Genomic DNA, 21043 nt, shown 5'->3' on the forward strand with positions numbered 1-21043 from the left:
GCAAATAGCTATGGTTCCCTATTGGTATCCCACCCCCCACAGCTGCTCAAGGTGAGGGTAAAGACAGAAGCTCCAGGGTCTCCTCTCTTAATCTATTCTCAGCACAGTCTCCCCTCAACTCCTAATTTATACAAAGGACTCCACTGCCCCTTCCACCTTCTCAGATTTCATCTCTCCAAACTTCTCTTATCAGAGATTCACCAGTCATATTCTTTTCCTATTGTCATCCTAATTGCTCCACACTTAATCTCTTTTCCTCAGCATTTCCCAGAACCTCTACACCCCTGACCAACAGTATTTAAGGAGCTCCTGTCACATCCCTTTCACACACAAGATGGTCTTCTAGGTACTTCTGCTACAATTTTTATATGGATGTCAGCTCCTTCCTGTCAAACAGACACATCAGACTGACCCCTCCATTAGTATTATTCCTCTTCAACTTCTAGCTCCAGTGCTCTTCAATTCACCCATTCCTCACAAACCTCATTTTTCTTTTTACACTCTTACTTTTTCTCTGCCCAAGTGAGTGCCAAACATCTACTGAAAACTGACTCCCCTAAATTAACTGTTTAGATGTTCTCAAACATCAAACATGCTAAACAAATCATATATTCTACACACCCAATTAAAGATGTAACCAAATCCAAACCATCTCCTGTCTCTGTTTCTCTGTGTCCCTGTCTCTGTTTTTGTCTCTCTCCACCCCCACATTCATAATTAAATCCTCACTTGGGTGAAGGTCATCCACCAACTCTCTCCTCAACTGCTCTGAGAACTCCTTAAATGTCTCTCACTCATTTCTTCCTGCCTTTTCTTCATATTCATTGGTTAGTCACAGTTGCTCTCACTGCCAATGCCCTATCCTCACTTGCATCCTTGACCATGTAAGTCCCCCTTTGGAAAAAAACAAAACAAAACAAAACAAAAAAAAAAACCAAGTGCTCTCAACCTATCTACACCAACCTCCCATAAACTCTTACAGACCTTTCCTCTTACCTTCTTACTGTCTGTCAAGACACTCCCTAGTCTCCAATGGTCTTAAAATATCTCAATTTAAGAACCTACCTGAACCCCCCCCCACAAAAAGACTATTTTGACACAACCAGAGCTTCTCAAATTATATTCTCCCCAACACAACCAGACCCTGCTTTCAGATTACAGTTGCTCCCAAATTAACATTTTATAGTCAAACTAAATTTTCCTGGCTCCTCTTAAGAACTATGAAAGTGATTTCAGATAAGTACTCCTGACAGTCAACAGCCTAAATTATCCTGCCTATTGTCTTCTCTGAAAGGTGGGATCTCTCCTCCTTTTCCTGGGCTTAACACTCCTCTTTCCTACTACCAGGACCATGAACCTAACAGTTTCAAATGTTAAACTAAGATAGAATTTTGTTTTCTAAACTGCTTAACTTTGTTCCAGGAGATTTCAAATCAACCACAGACTACTCCAGCAACTCCTATGCAGTCCCAGCTATTTTCTCAGAATCTATAACCTGGACCATTCTCACAGGGTACACTTCCCTAGCCACTTGTCCTGAGTCTCAGAATTGCATTCCTTGGCACAGGAAATTAAAATGCAGTTTATATCAAAATGTGCTTTTAGCATAACATAAATCCTAAAGATTTAGTTATGTTTTTATTACATTTTAATTCAGCTACAAATTACAATGTCCTATGCAGCTCTTATCATGCTTCTAAGAGCAACCAGGTCTCCTCACATCACCTGGCTCTTCCACATGGATGACCAGGAGCACTCAGTGCAGACCACATGTGTGTCTTCATGGACAGAACACTCTACAGAAAGGAGCTGTAAGACATATTGGGAGAGAAACTTAAAAATCAACTGGCTGTAGCTTTATATCTCACATTTGTGATCTATTCTTAAAACTGGGATTGTAAAATTAAATCAGCTATTTTTATGCATATTTTTACTTTTTCTAATGGACATAATATTGCTTTTTCAACAGAAAAAGTAAACTTCTTTCATTGTTTATTCCCTAGAAGATGCCAAATATTCTGACTCTCATGCTGGCCTACCGTACCAGATACCTTAAACTACATCATTGCTGTCATTTTATATGAGGTCCATAAGCCCAGTAGAACGTGCAGTTTCCCTGTACAGAAGTTACCAGTGTCATGTAAATTACTCTGAAGTTAAGCTCACAGTTGATGAGAGTGTACCCAACATGAGACTTACATGTCTCCAACAATGTCACAAAAAGGAACTGATTTTCTGTCAAATAGGAAATGAAAAGGACACATAATCCATAAAGTGTGTCTGAGGATGAGAACCTCTCTTCTTTTGCTAGGAGCCAGCCCTTTTGCAGCAAACCCTGCTAGTCATGGTCTTCTGATATTATGGAGCCTGCTCAAAAGTCATCTCAAATGTGATTAGGTAAATACAGCACAATGTTTGTTATCTTCCTTGTTGGTTCAGGGCAGCTTATTCCAGCATGTTACTCCAGTGGTGTTCGCACAGAACTGTGTGGTGGAGCCTTATGTTTCAAAAGTGTCTGACAATGGCATGTTTTCCAATGAGGTCACTCAGATCCTAGTTTGGACGAAAATTCTGATGTTTTCCCTTCATCCGCAAGAGCAACTGGCAATGCTACCTGTCAGTGCATCTACAGCAGAACGTCTAGTGTGAAGTCTAATGATGTGCAAAACTTGTCCTACTCCCAATTCTTTAACTGCACAAGGCTCTTCCATTTCTCAACTTTTTTGTTTTGCTTAGGTTCTACTACTTGGAATGTTTGCTCAATAATTTCCTGGAATTCTCTTTCTCTCTCTCACACACACACTCTGTCTGTCTTTATCTCTGCTCATGTATACTTCATATTTTCACCTGCATAATTTTCCTTTTTAAGCTCATATAAATTATATGTTTTTTTTTTGGGGGGGGGGAGGCATGTTGTTTTGTTCCTTCTTCTTTCCATTCTTCCAAGAGTTTTGTGATCTGCTTCTGTAGGATTTCCTTTTGAACTCAATTAAACTGGAAAGGATTATTGTTTACCCTTCAGCTCATTAACTTGATCTTGGGAGGTTTTTTTCCCTTAGTATTTTTCTTGATCATTTGGGGATTTTGCATCAGAAGATCATGCAGATGATCCTCTGCCTGAATCCACAGACTGTCCATAAATTGATGTGAGTGGTCTACACTGCCAGCTGAGGCCATGCTGATGTTCTTGGACTGTGCTGCTGCCAAGGGCCCTGATGGTGTCTGTGGCCCCTGGCTGTGGCAGAGGCTTTGCTGGTGTCTCTGCTCTGTACAGGAGACCATTCTGAGGCCCATGGCATGGACTGACCCAAGATTTCATGTGGATGTTCATTGTCCATACTGTCACCAGAAACCACATAGAAGTCCATAATCAGCGTTCAACTGACTTATAGTTGCGAAATGGACATAGAATGCTTCTGTGACAAACCTTAGAGGACCTCAGCTGCCCCTACCCTAAAAAAATAGCCTCAGTGGAAAGGTTTTATAAGTACTTCATGAGGTATGATTTTGCAATTCAATTTGGCCATTTTAGAAAATAAATTTTTCCCGAGCTTTGGAAAAGGGATTCCTGTATTTCCTTCAGATGAGATGCATTTGTTTTGAGGGGCACAATGTGTAATTATTGATGCTTCTGTCGAGTTTTCAGTTGGTATATTGATGCTTAAAAATACATCTTCAGCTTATTTTTCCCTAAAATCATTCCCCCTAGTTCACTTATCAATATGAAGTTTTCTTATAAAACCTCTGAAATGTGGGACTCAGTAAAGACATGCAGCTGGAAGAGTTTGTCGTATAGGTTTCTAGGGCAGGAGCTGGCATTTCCTCTATTTGAGTGCAAAACATCTCTCCTCAGTCTTTTGGCAGATGTTTCCTCTCTGCTCCTGGGGTTCTGCTTGAACAGCCTCATTCTTCTTCTGGGGCTTCCCCACAAAAGGTCTTCTTTCTCTCTCTCTCTCTCTCTCTCTCTCTCTCTCTCTCTCTCTCTCCTTGTTCTTTGTCAAGTATTGCCCACTTTGTTTTTGCCTGCTCTCCAAGGAATTCTATAGACTAGATATCCTGATCATCTTTGTCATACTTGTTGTGTTCCAACAGCAGTTTGATGTTTAAAAACATCTACATCAGCTTCCAGATTTCTTGCAGTAAACTAATGGTCTCCTTTTTGACACTCAAGTTCTACAGAAGAAAAAGAATGATAAGCTTTAGTTCTTTTTTTTCCCGCATTTTCATGTAAATGATTTTCATACCAAAAGATATGAGACATTGAACCCGTAATGTTGTAATCAGCACTGCAAACTATTCATCACTTTCTCAGGCAAACGTGCTATCAGACAATCTCAGGCAAACATGCTATCAGACAGAAAGGGGAAGTAGACAGGCCCAGGGCTGTGTGTGGTGATGGCAGCTGGTGAGACTCACACGTAGGTTTTTGTTGGAGGCTGAAGCACTGTGGGAGGAGCACTGAGATGCTGCTGACAGTAGTAATCTGCCAGGTCTTCATTCTGCACACTGCTGATGGTGAGAGTGAAATCTGTCCCAGATCCAGTGCCTGTGAAGCGATCAGGGACCCCGGTGTGCCTCGTGGATGCATAGTAGATCAGCCTCTTAGGGGATTGCCCTGGTTTCTGCTGGTACCAGGCCAAGTAGTTCTTTTGGTTGCCACTGTCTAAAAGACTCTGACTGGACCTGCAGCTGATGGTGACTTTCTCTCCCTCTGACACAGCCAGGGAGGATGGAGACTGGGTCATCACGATGTCTGCCCAGGCACCTGCAATTAGGAACATGCAATAAACATGCACATAGACACAAACACAGAATGTAAAAACATTGGAAATTTGTCATTTAGTATCTTTGTACTTTCATGTTGTCATAGTCTTATCATCTAAGAAATATTGAGCCTGGCACACTCTAAGTTTCTTATTTACAAAAAAGTTGCTCTGCAATGATTATAATATTTTTAATTTCTCACCAGACACCCAAAGCAGCAAGGTTAAGAAGACCTGGGTCTGTGACTTCATCTTGATCTCCCTGCTGTCTGATGCAGTTCAGTTCTCACTGCAAAGACTGGTTTATATATTCTCAGCAGCTGGGCTGGGCTGTAGGAGCCCATGCAAAGCAGTCAGGAAATACATAAGCAAATGCCTATGCAGTGTCTGTGAGTGTAGCTGGTGTCAATCAATAGCCAAAAATACTATTACAGGGAGCATGAACAATCACTGAAAACGATTGCCTTACAGCTCTCAAACAGAAAAGTCCTAGGTATCTAACAGCAGATCTGGGTTAAAATCCAAGACATTTAAATCAATTGACTTCTGTAGAAACATTAGTAAAGCTATCTCACATTGGCAGTCCTAGGGAGCTAGTAGAATATGTTCAAAAACCACCACCACCACCACCACCACAACAACAACAACAACAGAGTAACACAGCATGCAATAAAAGAAAGAAAAGGTTGAGGGAAAAAAAGATGAAAGGAAAAAAGACAATTGAATCTAAATGTGTTCAATATTAATCATCTCCAAAGCCCCTCTCATACTGAAGACAGAAAGTAAGGTCTTAGATATTTGGGCTCTAGTTTGTTAGATAAACAAGGGATTGAAATGCAAAGAGCAACCTAGAATTCACTCTGAGGATATCCTGGCATACATTAATTTAAGACTGAGATCAGAATGGCCTCAAACTCCCTCATAGTTGAGGCTGGCCTTTAACTCTTGATCATCCTGCCCTTCCCACCCAAGGGGTGGGCTTATCGGCTCGTGATACTTTGCCCAGCTCAAATTCTGTTTAAAAAAAAAAAAACCTTTTGAAAGGGTAAAACACGGCATGGCATCTCCAGTTTTACTCCGTGTATCCTGTAATCTAAATTAATGTCCCTGGGGCAAAGATCTGAATTTTGGCAGTAGTATGTAACACAGTAATTGGGCACAACTCCAAGTCATTTTTAGGATCCTCAAGGGTTTGGGCGAAAGTTGAGAATTAATATATGTCAACCATTTTGTTTTATATTTTAACATGTGTGTTGTGGATATGTTGCCTTCTTCTTCACTTATGCACATCTTGAAATTTTAGGTTAGCATAAACTTGTTGTTGAGTAGTCATTGCATTTTTGTTATCCAGCCTGGAACTGTCCGACATTTAATTCTTGAAATAAAAAGTAAAATTTCCAAATTGAAAAAAAAAAAAAAAGACTGAGATCAGAAGAACTTTAATCTCAAAGCAAAGAATAAACAGCAAAAACTAACACATATTCTCCCCACAACTTCAGGAAATTAAAAGAGGGATCTATTTGGAGAAATAAAAGAGGAGCAAAGATTTTTTCATGAATTCTTTCCTGTAGACCAACACTACCATGAGTTTTTATTCAAGAAATACAAATGCTAGTGTAATTTAGAAATTAACAATATTGAAACTGGATTAAGACATGCTTCTGACATCGTGAACAGGTAAATCTCTCCAGAAAGGGGAACAGCCACCCTAATCTACTTAATGATTTTATAGAGACCAACAGAACACTACTTCAGCGATTGTTGCTATCCAAAGGGTGAAAAAAGAAAGAAGTTTGACTTTGAATGAATATCAATAGCAATAAGATAACTCACAGAACATTGTAGGACTTCATATTATTGAAATATGAAAATATATACAATAAGTAAAGTATGTGTAAAGTATAAGAGAAAAGTAAATACATGAAGTATCATGGCAAGGAGTGGAGACTCACATCTGTACTCCCAGAACTTGAAAGACAAAAGCAGGAGACTCATGAATTTGAGGCCAGCCTGGGGTACATGCCAACTTCTAGGCCAATCTAATCTATTCATACAGTCTCTCATAAATGTTTATCATAAATCCATTGGTTAAAAGGCAGCTCATGGCATTATCTACCCAAAGCAAATTACTTATCTGATGTTAATGTTTCACCATGAAGGCACAAATATTATTGAAAAATAAATATTCACTTATCTGATATGCATATCCTTCTATTTTAAATATATAATTTTGTATATCTACTTTTCAGGTATAAAACATTAAATAATTTCTGACAAGAACATGCAGGTCTTTTCTGTAAACTGCTAAGACAACACCATATGAGAGAGGTAGACCATATATGGATACAAGAAGTTCCAAACCTCAAGGTCAAGAACATGACCGACAAGGAGCTCTGCTCCTGTCAGTGTCTATCAAGTTGTCATATGCCTTTGATCTTAACGAAATTTTATACTTCTATTGTGATCAGCAATGAGCACAGACTGTGCTCTCATGACATTTATAGCTGCTCCCTCAGATTGCACAAATGGAGATAGGCATCTTACAATGGCCATCTCCATTGGCTTCTCACAGTATCCAAGGGGAGAGCATGCCCTCTAAAGAGATAAAAAGTTACAAGTTATATTATACATAATATAAAGATTCCAACCATCCTCAGTCACACATCAAGTATCCACAATATGTCCTGGTGCATTAGATTATGTTGAAATTGATTAAAACTGGATTATAACCCTGCTGGCGTAACAAAATACTGATTAATATGCCTCCACCCTTGTAAACAGGAAATCTGAAGCTGATGGCCTTCAATTCCTGGGACACAGCACCCTCTTCAATGGACACCACTGTGGATGGAGGACCAGGGAATATCTGCCTGAGGTGCAAATTATCCTTGTATTGTACAAACCTGAACTCAACTTTTCTGTTCTAGCACTTAAAATCTTTTATTCTCTGCATGAGTAGCAATGTCTACCCAATACATTTGACAAGAAATAGTAGACAAAGAATAATTTTTGAAGGAAAAGTAGCAAAAGATATTGCTTTCCTAAAAGATTCTGATTAACAATAACTGCTTTATTTAAGAGGTTTTCAACCTATGGGTCCCAACCACTTTGAGGTCAACAGACTTTCAAAAGGGTTGCCTAAGACCCTCTGAATTATCAGGTATTTACATTCTGATTCATAACAATAGGCAAATTACAGTAATGAAGTATCAATGAAATAATGCTTTGGTTCGAAGTCACCACAATCTGAGGAACTCTATTTAAAGGGTTGCAGTATTAGGAAGGTTGAGGAACACTGGTTTATACGAAGAACTTTCTTTATATTCTTTGCCAAAGATTTTCTTTACTTACTAAAAATAATATCCTACAGAATTTCAAAATAATGAATAAAGTATATAGAGTTAATAAGCTCACATCTAACTAAAAGTTCAACTCTCCTAAACTATAATGTTTTAAACCTTTGTGTTAACTGACATGTGTGTATCTGTAATTTTTTTGGTAAAAATCCCTAAATTTTTTCAGTTAATTCTTTTTTTATTATTATTAATTAATTCATTTTGTATTCCCCCATAAGCCCCTCCCTCCTCCCCTCCCGGTCCCTCCCTCCCCCCCTTTCTGCATGCATGCCCCTCCCCAAGTCCACTGATAGGGGAGGTCCTCCTCTCCTTCTTTCTGATCTTAGTCTATCAGTTCTCATCAGAAGTGGCTGCATTGTCAGGGTTCTAGGTTATCTCCACGGATAGTCCTTGGTTGGAGTATGAGTCTCTGGGAAGTTCCCTGTGTTCAAATTATCTTGTTCTGTTGCTCTCCTTGTGGAGTTCCTGTCCTCTCCAGCTTATTTTGCCTCTAAAAATGTTTTTAATTTAAAAGCTTTGAGTTTAATATTTTAATATGTAACCTAGGGTGTATTATGTAACCATTTCAAGAGCATTGCTAGCAATATATCTTGTGATAATAGTGTGGATCTTCAGTTCTTATTTACAGCCACTAGAAGAATGAAACAAGTACAAGTTGGAGGACTAAGAAAACCCACTGGAATGACCCACTCAATGTGATGGGGCCAAAAGAGTCCAACATCAACTTTGGGACCATCACTTTGGATGTTGTCCTTAATCAACAAGTTCTTTCACTAGTTTAAGCACCCAGCCTTGATCACTATTCCATATTGATGCCTCTCAGAATTTCTTGTTCTGGATGACATTTATAGATTGTTGAAATAAAAACATCATAATGAAGACAAAAACAGGAGGGTCAAATGGGGAAATGCAAGGGGTATAGGGTTGAGGAAGTGAATGCAAGAAAGACAGCTGGAACTGGGGCATTTGAGGAATGATATGGCAAGGAAAACTAGAGCAATGAAAACTTTCTGTAATATATGAACAAAATCTGGCACAGCACTTCACTGTAATTTGCAAGAATCATGAAACCTGCACAACTACTTGACACAGTTCTAACTAAGCAGAGCAGATTGGTGCAATCACTGTCTTTCTATCTCTAACTTTTGGGTTGTTTCTGCATTTTGCATTCTTAGGGATTTTCAGCATTATGTTTCATTTTATGTCTTTTCCTGAGAAGAATTGTTCCTGAGTCTTTTAAGAAAATCCTAAAATTAACCTTATGTGACCACTATTTGAAAGTCGTCCTAATATCCTGGAGACTATTAAGCATAGATAAGTGCATAGCTTTGTGCGGTCATTACTCCAGGAATCTACTTAGGATATCTGCTCCTGAGCAAACCAAAACAGTATAGTTGGCACAGGGTATACAGAAAATTTACAAGCACTGACCAGCCAGGAAATATGTTACAGATTTAAGACCTCTTTTTAATATACAATAATATTTGTAGACATCTCTACAAATGTAGTTTAAAGACAGGGATTCATACAGCTTGCACACTGAAGAAATGAAACTCAGTAAATAAGATAGGTTGATTAAAATAAGCTTTTTGTGTAGATTATAAAACTTAGATAAAAAGTTTTAGGTATTAGCATTTGCTACTCATAAAAGACTAGTTCAGGTATTTTCTGTTTTCTGGAGTGCTCTCGGACTACAAACATTCCCAGCCTAAAATCAGGCTGTACTGTATTAAACAAGTTCGCTTTGGAGAAGACATTCTTTAGGTTTTTAAGTTGGAGTTATAGAGCCAATAAAAATAATAAATAATAAAAGCTGTTCTGTTTGTATTTTCTACTTGTAACTGAACTTGTAACCCTAGGCATGTAATGATAAATCAAACACATACTCTGTACCACTTGGATAATCATTAGTCTGTCTTTTTTTTCCTGTGAAACTTGTATAAATAAAAAGCACCTGGTTGCTAGAAGTCAGAGCCACCTATGTGTCATGACTGTTAGTCAATCAGCTGCAAGATTCCCCTGACCAGCATCTGTCTCACTCCCTCCCCTCACTGACTCCTTATCTCCTCTCTGTGCTGCCCAGTCAGCATCAGCAAAGACCCTCCAACCAAATCTCCTCTCTGTCCTCAAAAAAGCCCCCATTTTTACTTTTAATTACTTGTTTTTTCATATCCTATTTTTTGAGTTCTTTATATATCTTACATATTAGTCCTCTATTGAATGTGGAGTTGGTGAAAACCCTTTCCCATTTTGCACGCTGACACTTTGTCCAATTGATGTTGTTCTTGGCTTTAGAGAAGTTTTCAGTTTCATGAGCTCCCTTTTATTAATTCTTGATCTTAGTGTATTCACTATTGGTATTCAGATAAGAAAACTGTCTCCTTTGTGAATGTGTTCAAAGTAATCCCCACTTTCTCTGCTAAGGGGTTCAGTATATCCGGTCATATGTTGAGCTCTTTGATCCAAGTGTATTTGAGTTTTGTACAGGGTCATAAACATGGATCTATTTGCATTCTTCACATGAAGACATCCAGTCTGACAAGCACCATTTGTTGAAGATGGTGTCTGTTTCCCAGTGTTTATTTCTGGTTTCTTTATCAAAAATTACATGTCCATAGGTGAGTGAATTTAGGTCTGGGTCTTCATTTCCATTCCATTGATCATCATGTCTGTTTGATACCAATACTGTGCATTTTAAAAATATAGTTCTGTAGTACAACTTCAAATCAGGCATGGTGGTACCTCTAGAAGTTATTTTATTCTTCAGGATTGTTTTAGATGTCTTGTTTTCATTTTTTATTTGTGTGTGTGTGTGTGTGTTTTCACATGACTTTAAGATTTGACCTTTTAATGCCTTAACAAGTGTGGATAAACATAAACCCAAAACTTGGAATTTTAACAAAAACATGTTAACATATCATAAACCAAAACATCCACAACATTTTTTTGTATCAATGACCTATCTATTGGCGAGAGTGGGTGTTAAAATCTACTACTATCAATATGTGAAGGTCTATATGTGATTTAAGCTACAATAGTATTTATTTTACAAAGTTGGGAGGCCTTCTTTATGAGTCATAGACTTTAAAAATTGGAATGATGTTTTTGTGGATTTGTACATTGATAAGTATGTAGTATCCTTCCCATCTCTAATGATTAGATTTGGTTTGGAGTCTAATTTGGTAGATATTAAAAATATGTACTATGTCAAAATATATGCACTGCTGTGTATAGTAGTATGGGCTTGTGTGAAATTATGTATATCCGGCATTTTTCAAGGGCATAGTTAACATCCATAGGTTGGAGTTTTCTATTATAAACATTCTGTAGAGCTGGTTGTGTAAATAGATATTATCTAATTTGACTTTTTCATTTAATGTCTTATTTTCTCAATCTACGGTGATTAAAAGTATTTTTATGTATATAATAGTCTGGCCTGGTATCTCTGTTTTCTTAGATTCTGTTGAACATCTGCCTAGGACTTTATGGCTTTTAATGTTTTCATTGAAAACCCAGATGTGATTCTAATAGGTCTGCATTTGTATGTCACTTGGCATTATTCCCTTGCATTTGTTAATATCCTTTTTTTATTTTGTATGCTTAATGTTTAGAATATTATGTACAGAGGGAACTTACTGTCATGGTCAAGTATAATTGATGTTCTGTATGGTTCTTGTCCTTTAGTAGGCATCTCCTTCTTTGGATTAGAAATTTTTTTCTTCTATAATATGGCTGAAAACATTTTCTGAGCCTTTGAGATGAGTAACTTCTCTTCCCTTTATCACTATTGTTCTTAGGTTTGGTCTTTTCAAAGTGTTCTGGATTTCGTAGATATTTCATACTAGTAATCTTACAGATTCAACATTTTACTTTACCAATAAATCTTTTTCTTCTTTTGTATCTTCAACCCCTGAGATTCTCTCTTGTTTTCTGTTTGTGAAGCTTGCCTCTGTATTTTCTATTTGAATTCCTAAATTTTTTATTTCCAGCATTTCAGTTGTTAAGGGTTTTATTGATTATATTTCTAATTTCTGACCTGAAACTGTTTTATTCATTTTATTAAAGTGTTTGTTTCTTCTACATGTTTTTGACAAATGTATGCAGATGATCCTTAAGGAACTTTATCATATTCATAAAACTGTTTGAATGTCTGTAATGTGTGCTTCAGCTATGATGGAATACTCATGGCCTGCTCTGATAGGATAGCTGGGCTCTAGCTGTTACATACTGCACTGGCTGTTATTGATTGTGTTTTTATACTGGCATATTGGCATCTTTATTTAGGGTGATTAAAAGACTTGGTGCTGATTTCTGGGCTTGTCTTTGTTGAAATTTTGTTCCTTGGTTTCTGTTTCATGTCTAGATTTTCAAAGTCTTGCCCATGTGCTGCCTGTTCTCCTGACCTGTTCTAATGTTATGTTCACAGGGTTTGGGAGGGTGTGTAATTTAGAACATTTGGGATAAGAATATTGGAGGAAAGGGGTTTGTTATTCTTGGGGATTAAGTCAAAGAGTAAATCATGTTTTCAGCTACAGACTTGGGGGTGAAACTGTGGAGACTGGATGTCAGGAGCAGGAGGAGAAGTTTGGATCTGCCTTCATCCTACTTGTTGATCTGGAAGGAGTAGCACTTGGGTTAGTAGGGGTGGTGCCTGCTAGAGTGGTGGTCTAAAACCAAGCAACTATTGAGGAGTGGGTGAAGATGGTTTGTGGACTCTACAGGAGTAGTGGCAGGGGAAGGGGGCTCTAGTTGGTACTATGTTGCAGCATTAGGAACATTATTTGGGTACAGGATCTGGGTAGACAGAGAAGATCTGCAGGCAGCTTACCTGGATTTCTGGCAGATAAACTTTTAGGTATAAATCCTTATTTATTTGTTAATTTTATCTTCATATATATATATATATATATATATATATATATATATATATATTCTTTTTCTTATTTTTTTTATTCTTCTGGACATGGACCTTAATGTTACTTCTCTTCACTCCTTCCATTTTCCTTTCCTATTTCCCCTCTGCCTCAGATCCACTAATCTTCCTTTTACTTCAGTAAAGACCTGGCCTTCCAGGAATAACAACAGAATGCTGCATAGCAAGTTACAATAAGCCTAGGCACAAACCCTCATACCAAGACTCGACAAGGCAACCCATTCAAAGCATCCCAAGAACAGGCAAAGGTGTCAGAGATATGGGGTACAGAGCTAAATAGGGAATTCTCAAGAGAGAAATATTGAAATTTTGAGAAACCCTTAAAAAATGTTCAACATCCTTAGTCATAAGAGAAATACAAGTCAAAACAACTCCGAGATTCCATCTTAAACCCATAAGAATGGCTACAATAAAAAAGAAAAGAGTTGGCACATGCTGTTGAGGATGTACAGAAAGGGAAACACTTCTCCCTTGCTGGTGGGAATGCAAAATTGTACAACTAATTTGGCAATCAGTCTGGCATTTTCTTAAAATATCGGAAATAGCTGTTCCTCAAGACGCAGCTATGCCACTGCTGGAAATATACCCAAACGATGCTCCTCCATACGACAAAAACATTTGCTCAACTATGTTCATAGTGGCTTTATTCATAACAGCCATAAACTGGACACAACCCAGATGTTCCTCAGTGGAAGAATAGATAAAGAAACTGTCCTACATTTACACAATGGAATACTATTCAGCTATTAAAAACAAGGAAATCATGAAATTGCAGGTAAATAGACGGAGCTAGAAAAGAAACCTTGGGCAAAGGCATCTCTGTGACAACCTGGAGACCTACCACAGGGACTCCTGGGAGGATATGAGAGTGACTCTTGCTAAAATGCCTAGTAACAGGGGTCTTGGAGTCTGAAGAGAATACCTTGTAACTAGCTAAGACTCCTAGTTGAGGGTGGGAAACATCAACACACCCACAAAAACTTCTACTCAAAATTGACCCTGCCTACAAGACGTGTACGACCAAAAAATAAAACATAGGTTGACAGAATGTCCAATCTATGACTGGCTCTACCTGAGACATACCCCATGGGATACAAGCAAACCCTGAAATTATTAACAAAATTCTTCTATGCTTGTAGCCTCTGAGTGGCTCCACCCAGCACCAGATGGAAAAAGGTGAAAAGACCCACAACAAAAGATTGGGTGGTATGCATGGGGTCTTGTGGAAGAGTGGGGTAAGGAAAGAAGAACCCAGAAGGGACAGGAACTCCACAAGAAGACCAACAGTGCCAACTAACCAGTGTTCACTGGGGCCTGTTGAGAATGAAGCACTAACCAAGGACTTTGAGTTGACTGAAACTTGGCCCCCTACAGAGATGTAGCCAAAGAGAGGTTCAGTTTACATATGAGTTCCCTTACTAGGGGAATGTGGGCTGACTCTGATATGGATTCTGTCGCTTGCTTTTTGACCAATTTCTCCTGGCAGGGGTACCTCTCTAGGCCACAGGAGAAGAGGATGTGTTCAGTCCATATGCAACTTGATATAATGGAGTTGGTGTGTAGAGAATCTCCTCTTTCTGAGGAGTAGGGGAGGGGAGATCAGAGAAACAGAGAGGTAGCATGGGGTGAGCAGGAGTAGAGGGAAGGGGCTATGGCTAGGATGTAAAATGAATAAATAAAAATAAATTAAAATTGAAAATAAAATTAAAAAAAAACATGGATGTGGAGGTCAAAGCCCTAAGAGAGAACCTACCATTGTTGATTTTCTGAATGGGCATGACATCAAACTGCTTTGCAATCCTTATGTTTATCTTCATAGATGGGAGCTATTATTAGCATTCATTTTAGAAGCTTATTTTGACTATAGAGAGTGGATAACACAGAGGCTCCCTATTGGTCAGAGTACTGAGACTAAATGACTGTGGGGAGCTCATTCCTAATGAGATGTCTCCTTCCCCACCAATCAGGGACTTCATGGAAGAAGAAATAGAGTGAATATAAGGATCAGAAGTGAAGTAGTGAAGACTGTTGTGAGACAGTGTCTTTTGGAATGACATGGTACTTGCACTCATCAACACAAATTGCCACTGTGGTTACTTGTACCAGACTTGAGCCATCATGATTTCCTCATGCAAGGAGAAGTGGACCTTCTGAGTCTCATCCTTAACTGAATGTCTCTGAGTTACCTCATGCAAGATGATGTTTTCTAGTTCCATGCATTTGCCTGCAAATTTCATGATTTCCTTCTTTTTAATTGCAGAGTAGTATTTCATTGTATAAATGTACCACATTTTCTGTATTCATTCCTTGTTTGATGGACATCTAGGTTATTTCCAGATTCTGGTTATTATGAACAAAGCTGCTATGATCATATTTGAGTAAATATCTTTGTTGTATGGTTGAGCATCTTTTAGATATTTGCTCAGGAGTGGAATAATTGGATCTTCAGGTATTCCTAATTTTATGAAGAAGCACCAGATTGGTTTAGAAAGCAGACATACAAATTTACATTTCCACCAGCAAAGGAGGGAGTTGCCATTTCTCCACATAAGCTCCAGTATGTGAGCATATGCATTTATATGCATTTTCATACAAAGGTTCTTCATACCAAAAGTTATAAGAGACATTGAACCCATAATTTGTACTGGGCTCTACAAACTTTTTCAACACTTTTTCAAGCACATGAGTTCTCAGGCAGAAGGGGAAAGTAGGCAGGGCATACTTGTGTGTGTTACAGACAGCTGGTGAAACTCTCAAGGACATTTATGTTGGAGGCTGAAGAACTATAGGAGGATAGTTGCGACCCTGTGAAAGTAATAAACTGACAATATTTTCAGGCTGCACAATGCTGATGCTGAGAGTGAAATCTGTCACAGATCCACTCCCTGTGAAGCGATCAGGGACCCCCGTGTTCTGAGTGGATGCATAGTAGATCAGCAGCTTAGGGGTTTGCCCTGGTTTCTGCTGGTACCAGGATAATAAGTTCTTTTGGTTGCCACTGTATAAAAGACTCTGACTGGACCTGCAGCTGATGGTGACCTTCTCTCCTGCTGAAACAGCCAGGGAGGATGGAGACTGGGTCAGCACGATGTCTGCACAGGAACCTGAAATTAGGAATACAAAATAAACATGCATATAGACACAAACACAGATTGTAAAACAGTTGAAATTAGTCATTTAATATCTTTGTACTATCATCTTGTCAGCGTATTATTACGTAAGAAATATTGAGACTGGCACACTCTAAGTTTCCTATCTACAAAGAAGTAATTCTGCAAAGATTATAATATTTTGAGTTTCTCACCAGACACCCAAAGCAGCAGGGATAAGAAGACCTGGGTCTGTGACTTCATCTTGCTCCCCCTGTTGTCTGATGCAGTTCAGTTCTCAATGTAAATTGCTGGTTTATAAATTCTCAGCAGGTGGGCTGGACTGTAGGTAGCCCATGCAAAGCAGTCAGCAAATACGAAAGGAAATGCCTGTGCAGTGTCTGTGAGTGTAGCTAGTATTAATCAACAGGCAAAAATACTATTACAGGGAGCATGAGAAATCGATGAAAAAGATTGCCTTACAGCTCTCAAATAGAAAAGTACTAGGTGCTCTCACAGCAGATCTGAGTTAAGAGCCAAGATATATTTAATTCAATTGACTTCTGTAGAAACATTAGTAGAGCTATCTGCGATTAACCGTCTTAGTGAAATGATAGAATATGTTCAAAAAAATCACAACAAAAGAGTTAGAATATATGTCATAAAAGAAAAAAGTAAATGAAAAATAAAAGATGAAAGGAAAAAAAGAGAATTGAGGCTAAAAGTGTTCAATACTACTCATCTCCAAAGCCACTCTTATACTGAAGACAGAGAACAGGACCTCAGATATTTGGGTTCTAGTTTCCTAGATACACAATGGACTAAGATGCAAAGAGCAGCTCATATATCACTCTGTGGATAAGGATTGAGCAATTTAGCAAGAGTCCTCCTTCTTGATTAGTTTCTTTAGATGTACAGATTTTAGTAGATTTACCCAATATTATATGTCTATATGAGTGAGTATAAACCATGTGCGTATTTCTGCTTCTGGGGTAGTTCACTCAGGATGACTGAACTTTTCCAGATTCCATTTACATGCAGATTTCATGATTTCCTTGTTTTTTATTCCTGAGTAATATTCCATGTATAGATGTACCACATTTTCTGTATCTATTTCTCCACTGAGGGGCCTCTGGGCTGTTTCCAGCTTCTGGCTATTACAAATAAGGCTGCTACAAACATAGTTGAGCAAATGTCCTTATTGTGTGCTTGAGCTTCTTTTGGGTATATACCTAGAAGTGGTATAGCTGGATCTTGAGAAAGTGCTATTCCTAGTTGTCTGAGGAAGTGCCATATTGCTTTCCAGAGTGGTTGTACAAGTTTACATTCCCACCATCAGTGGAGGAGGGTTCCCCTTTCTCCACAACCTCTCCAGCATGTGTTGTCACTTGAGTTTTTTATCTTAGCCATTCTGATCGGTGTAAGGTGAAATCTTAGGGTCATTTTGATTTGCATTTCCCTTATGACAAAGGACGTTGAACATTTCAGAGGATGGACATCCGAAGAAGGTGAAAAGTGGGAACAAGTCAGGAGCCTGACACAGAGGACCTCTAAAAGTCTCTGCCCCGCAGACTATCAATGCAGATGCTGAGACTTATGGCCAACTTTTGGGCAGAGTGTAGGGAATCTTATGAAAGAAGGGGGAAACAGTAATTTCTGGAGAGGACAGGAACTCTACAAGGAGAGCAACAGAACTGAAAAATCTGAGCACAGGGTTCTTTCCTGAGACTGATACTCCAATCAAGGACCATGCATTTAGATAAACTAAGACCCCTGCACAGATGTAGCCCATGGCAGTTCAGTATCCAATTGGCTTCCATTGGAATAGGAACAGGGACTGTCTCTGACATGAAATGATTGGCCTGCTTTTTAATTACCCTGGGAGGGATGCAGCATTACCAGGCCACAGAAGAAGACAATGCAGCCACTCCTGATGAGATCTAATTGACTAGGATCAGAAGGAAGGAAAAGAAGACCTCTATTATCAGTGGACTTGGGGAAGGGCATATATATAGAGGGTGGAGTAAGGGAGGGATTGGGATGGGAGGAGAGAGGGAACCACAAAAGAGGTACAAAGTGAATAAAGTGTAATTAATAAAGAATTAAAAAATAAGAAATCACTCTGTGGATATCCTGGCAGACATTAATTTAAGACTAAGATCAGAGGAACTTTAATCTCAAAGCAAAGTAAACCTATCAGAAACTAACAAGTATCCTCCCCACATCTTCAGGAAATTGAAAGAGGGTTCTAAATCTGGAGATACAAAAGAGGAAAAAAACAGAATTTCCATGAAGTCATTACTGTAGACTCACACTACCATGAATTTTTATTCAAGAAATTCAAATGCTTGTGTGATTTAGAAATTAGCGGTATTGAAACTGAATCAAGATGGGCTTCGGACATCATAAACAGGTATGTCTCCCCAGAAGGGATCACAGCCATCCTAATCTACTTAACAGTTTTATAAAGGCCAATAGAACAATACAGTAGCAATTGTTGCTATCCAAAGGGTGAAAAAGAAAAGTTTGGCTCTGAATGAAAAATCAATAGAGAAATCACAGAAGCTGCCAGGACTTCATCTTATTGTGCTCTGAAAGCATATATAAGAAGAAAATCATGAATCCAGAATTGTGTGTAGAGTATAAGAGAAAAATAAATAAATAAAATATCATGGGAAGAGTGGAGATTCACATCTGTACACCCAGAAATGGAAAGACAAAAGCAGGAGACTCATGAGTTTGAGGCCAGCCTGGCGTACATACCACCTTCTTGAAAAATCTAATGTATATATGAAGACAATGTCTCAAAAATGTGTATCATTAATCGCCTGGTTACAAGGCAGCTCATGGCATTATATACCCAAAGCAAATTATTTATCTGATGTTAATGTTTCACCATTAACCCTCAAATATTATTGAAAAATGAATATTCATTTATCCAATATGCATATCCTTCTATTTTGAATTACATATATAATTTTATATGTCTACTTTTCAAGTATAAAACATTAAATAATTTCTGATAAGCACATGCAGATCTCCTCTGTAAACCGCTAACAGAACATCATATTAGAGAGGTAGACTGTTTGCAGATACAGGAAGTTTCTAATCTCAAGGACAAAAATATGACAGACAAGGAGCTCTGCTCCTTTCAGTGTCTAAATGGTTGTCATATGCCTTTGATGTTTACTAAATCTTACACTTCTTGTGACAGCACCAGTGAGCTCAGACTGTTCTCATGGGGTTTACAGCTGCTCCTTCAAATTTGACAAATGGAGACAGGGATCATATAAATCCAAAGACTCCATGGACTTCTTGCAGTATGTAAGGGGAGAACATGGGGTCTAAAGAGATAAAAATTTCAAGTTATATTATTTATTACTTAAAAAGCCAACAGTCCTTAATTTCTAATGTAGTTTCCACAGTATGTCCTGGTGCATTAGATTATGTTTGCATTGATTAGACTGAAGGCTTTGTGATGTTACTTAATAGAGAGATGCAGTGTGTACAGCTTACCCTGGCCCACACAGGGAAATGGTAGCACCACGCTCTAAAAGGGTACACTCATAGCCAGATGCAATACAATACGATCAAACTGCAAGGGCCACAAACAGTGCCAGAGCCTGCTTCTCCTGCCAAGCTTCTTTCTGTGTTCCTTTCTCACTCCCTATCACTTTACATGGACTATACCCCTGCTGGAAGAATACAATACTGATTAATATGCTTTCACCCTTGTAATCAGGAAGTCTGAATATGATGCACTTCAGATCCTGGGACACAACACCCTCTTCCATGGACACCACTGTGGATGGATGACCAGGGAATATCAATATCATACACAATTATCCTGAGATTATACGAGGTTGAACTCAGCTTTTCTGTTCCACCACATAGAATCTTTTATTCTCTCTATGAGTGGCTATGTTTACCCAATATATGTGACAAGAAATAGTAGAGATAGTAAGATTTTCAATAACTCAGATAAAACACTGACATAGTATTTGTAGTTAAAATCAGCAGTATGGGACCAAATATTATTACAGGGAGCATGAGCAATCGCTGAAAAGATTGCCTTCCAGCTCTCAAACCAAAAAATACTAGGTGCTCTAAAAGCAGACCTGGGTTAAAATCCAAGACATATTTAAGTCAATTGACTTCTGTAGAAATATTAGTAGTGCTATCTCAGATGACAGCCTTAGGGAAATGAATGGATATGTTCAAAGACATCACAACAATAACAACAACATAATAAACACAGTAAGAAAGCATGCAATAAAATAAAGAAAGAGTACTGGGAAGAAAAGTTTAAGGAATAAAAGAGAATTGAACCTAAATATGTTCAATATTACTCATCTCCAAAGCCACTCTTATACTAAAGCCAGAGAGCAGGGTCTCAGACATTTGGGCAAAGCTTTCTTAGATAAACAAGGTACTGAAATGCAAAGAGCAGCCCAGAATTTACTCCATGGAAATCCTGGTGGACATTAATTTAAGACTGAGATCAGAGGAACTTTAATCTCAAAGCAAAGGAAACCCAGTGGAAATTCACAAGTATCTTCCCTTCAACTTCAGGAAATTGAAGAGGGGTCTAAATCTGGAGAAATGAAAGGAGAAACAACAACAACAACAACAACAAAAACCCAGATTTTTAATGAAATCATTGTTGTAAAACAACACTGCCATGAGTTTTTCTTCAGGAATACAAATCCTAGTGTAATTTACAAATTAGCATACTGAAATGGGATTAAGGTGGGCTTCTAACATCATGAACAAGTAAGGCTCTCCAAAAGGGGGCAAAGCTATCCTAATGTACTTAACAATTTTATAGAGACCCATAAACACTACCTCAGCAATTGTGGTATACAAAGGGTGAAAAAGAGAAATTTGGCTATATATTAAAAA

At 38.3% G+C, this 21043-nt stretch overlaps 2 gene segments (V, D, J or C); both read right to left on the reverse strand.

Moving 5' to 3' along the window:
- Positions 1–4412: 4412 nt before the first annotated feature.
- LOC129667981 (immunoglobulin kappa variable 4-1-like) lies at positions 4413–5028 on the reverse strand. The segment is given in 2 exon segments: positions 4413–4765; positions 4967–5028. Coding segments are annotated over 2 exon segments (402 nt in total).
- A 10787-nt stretch (positions 5029–15815) lies between these two features.
- Positions 15816–16405, reverse strand: LOC129667982 (immunoglobulin kappa variable 4-1-like). The segment is given in 2 exon segments: positions 15816–16156; positions 16357–16405. Coding segments are annotated over 2 exon segments (390 nt in total).
- Positions 16406–21043: the final 4638 nt, after the last annotated feature.

The sequence above is a fragment of the Psammomys obesus genome, unplaced genomic scaffold (assembly GCF_907164565.1).
Source record: "Psammomys obesus unplaced genomic scaffold, mPsaObe1.curated_primary_1811, whole genome shotgun sequence".
In the NCBI taxonomy this organism is placed as follows: domain Eukaryota; kingdom Metazoa; phylum Chordata; class Mammalia; order Rodentia; family Muridae; genus Psammomys; species Psammomys obesus.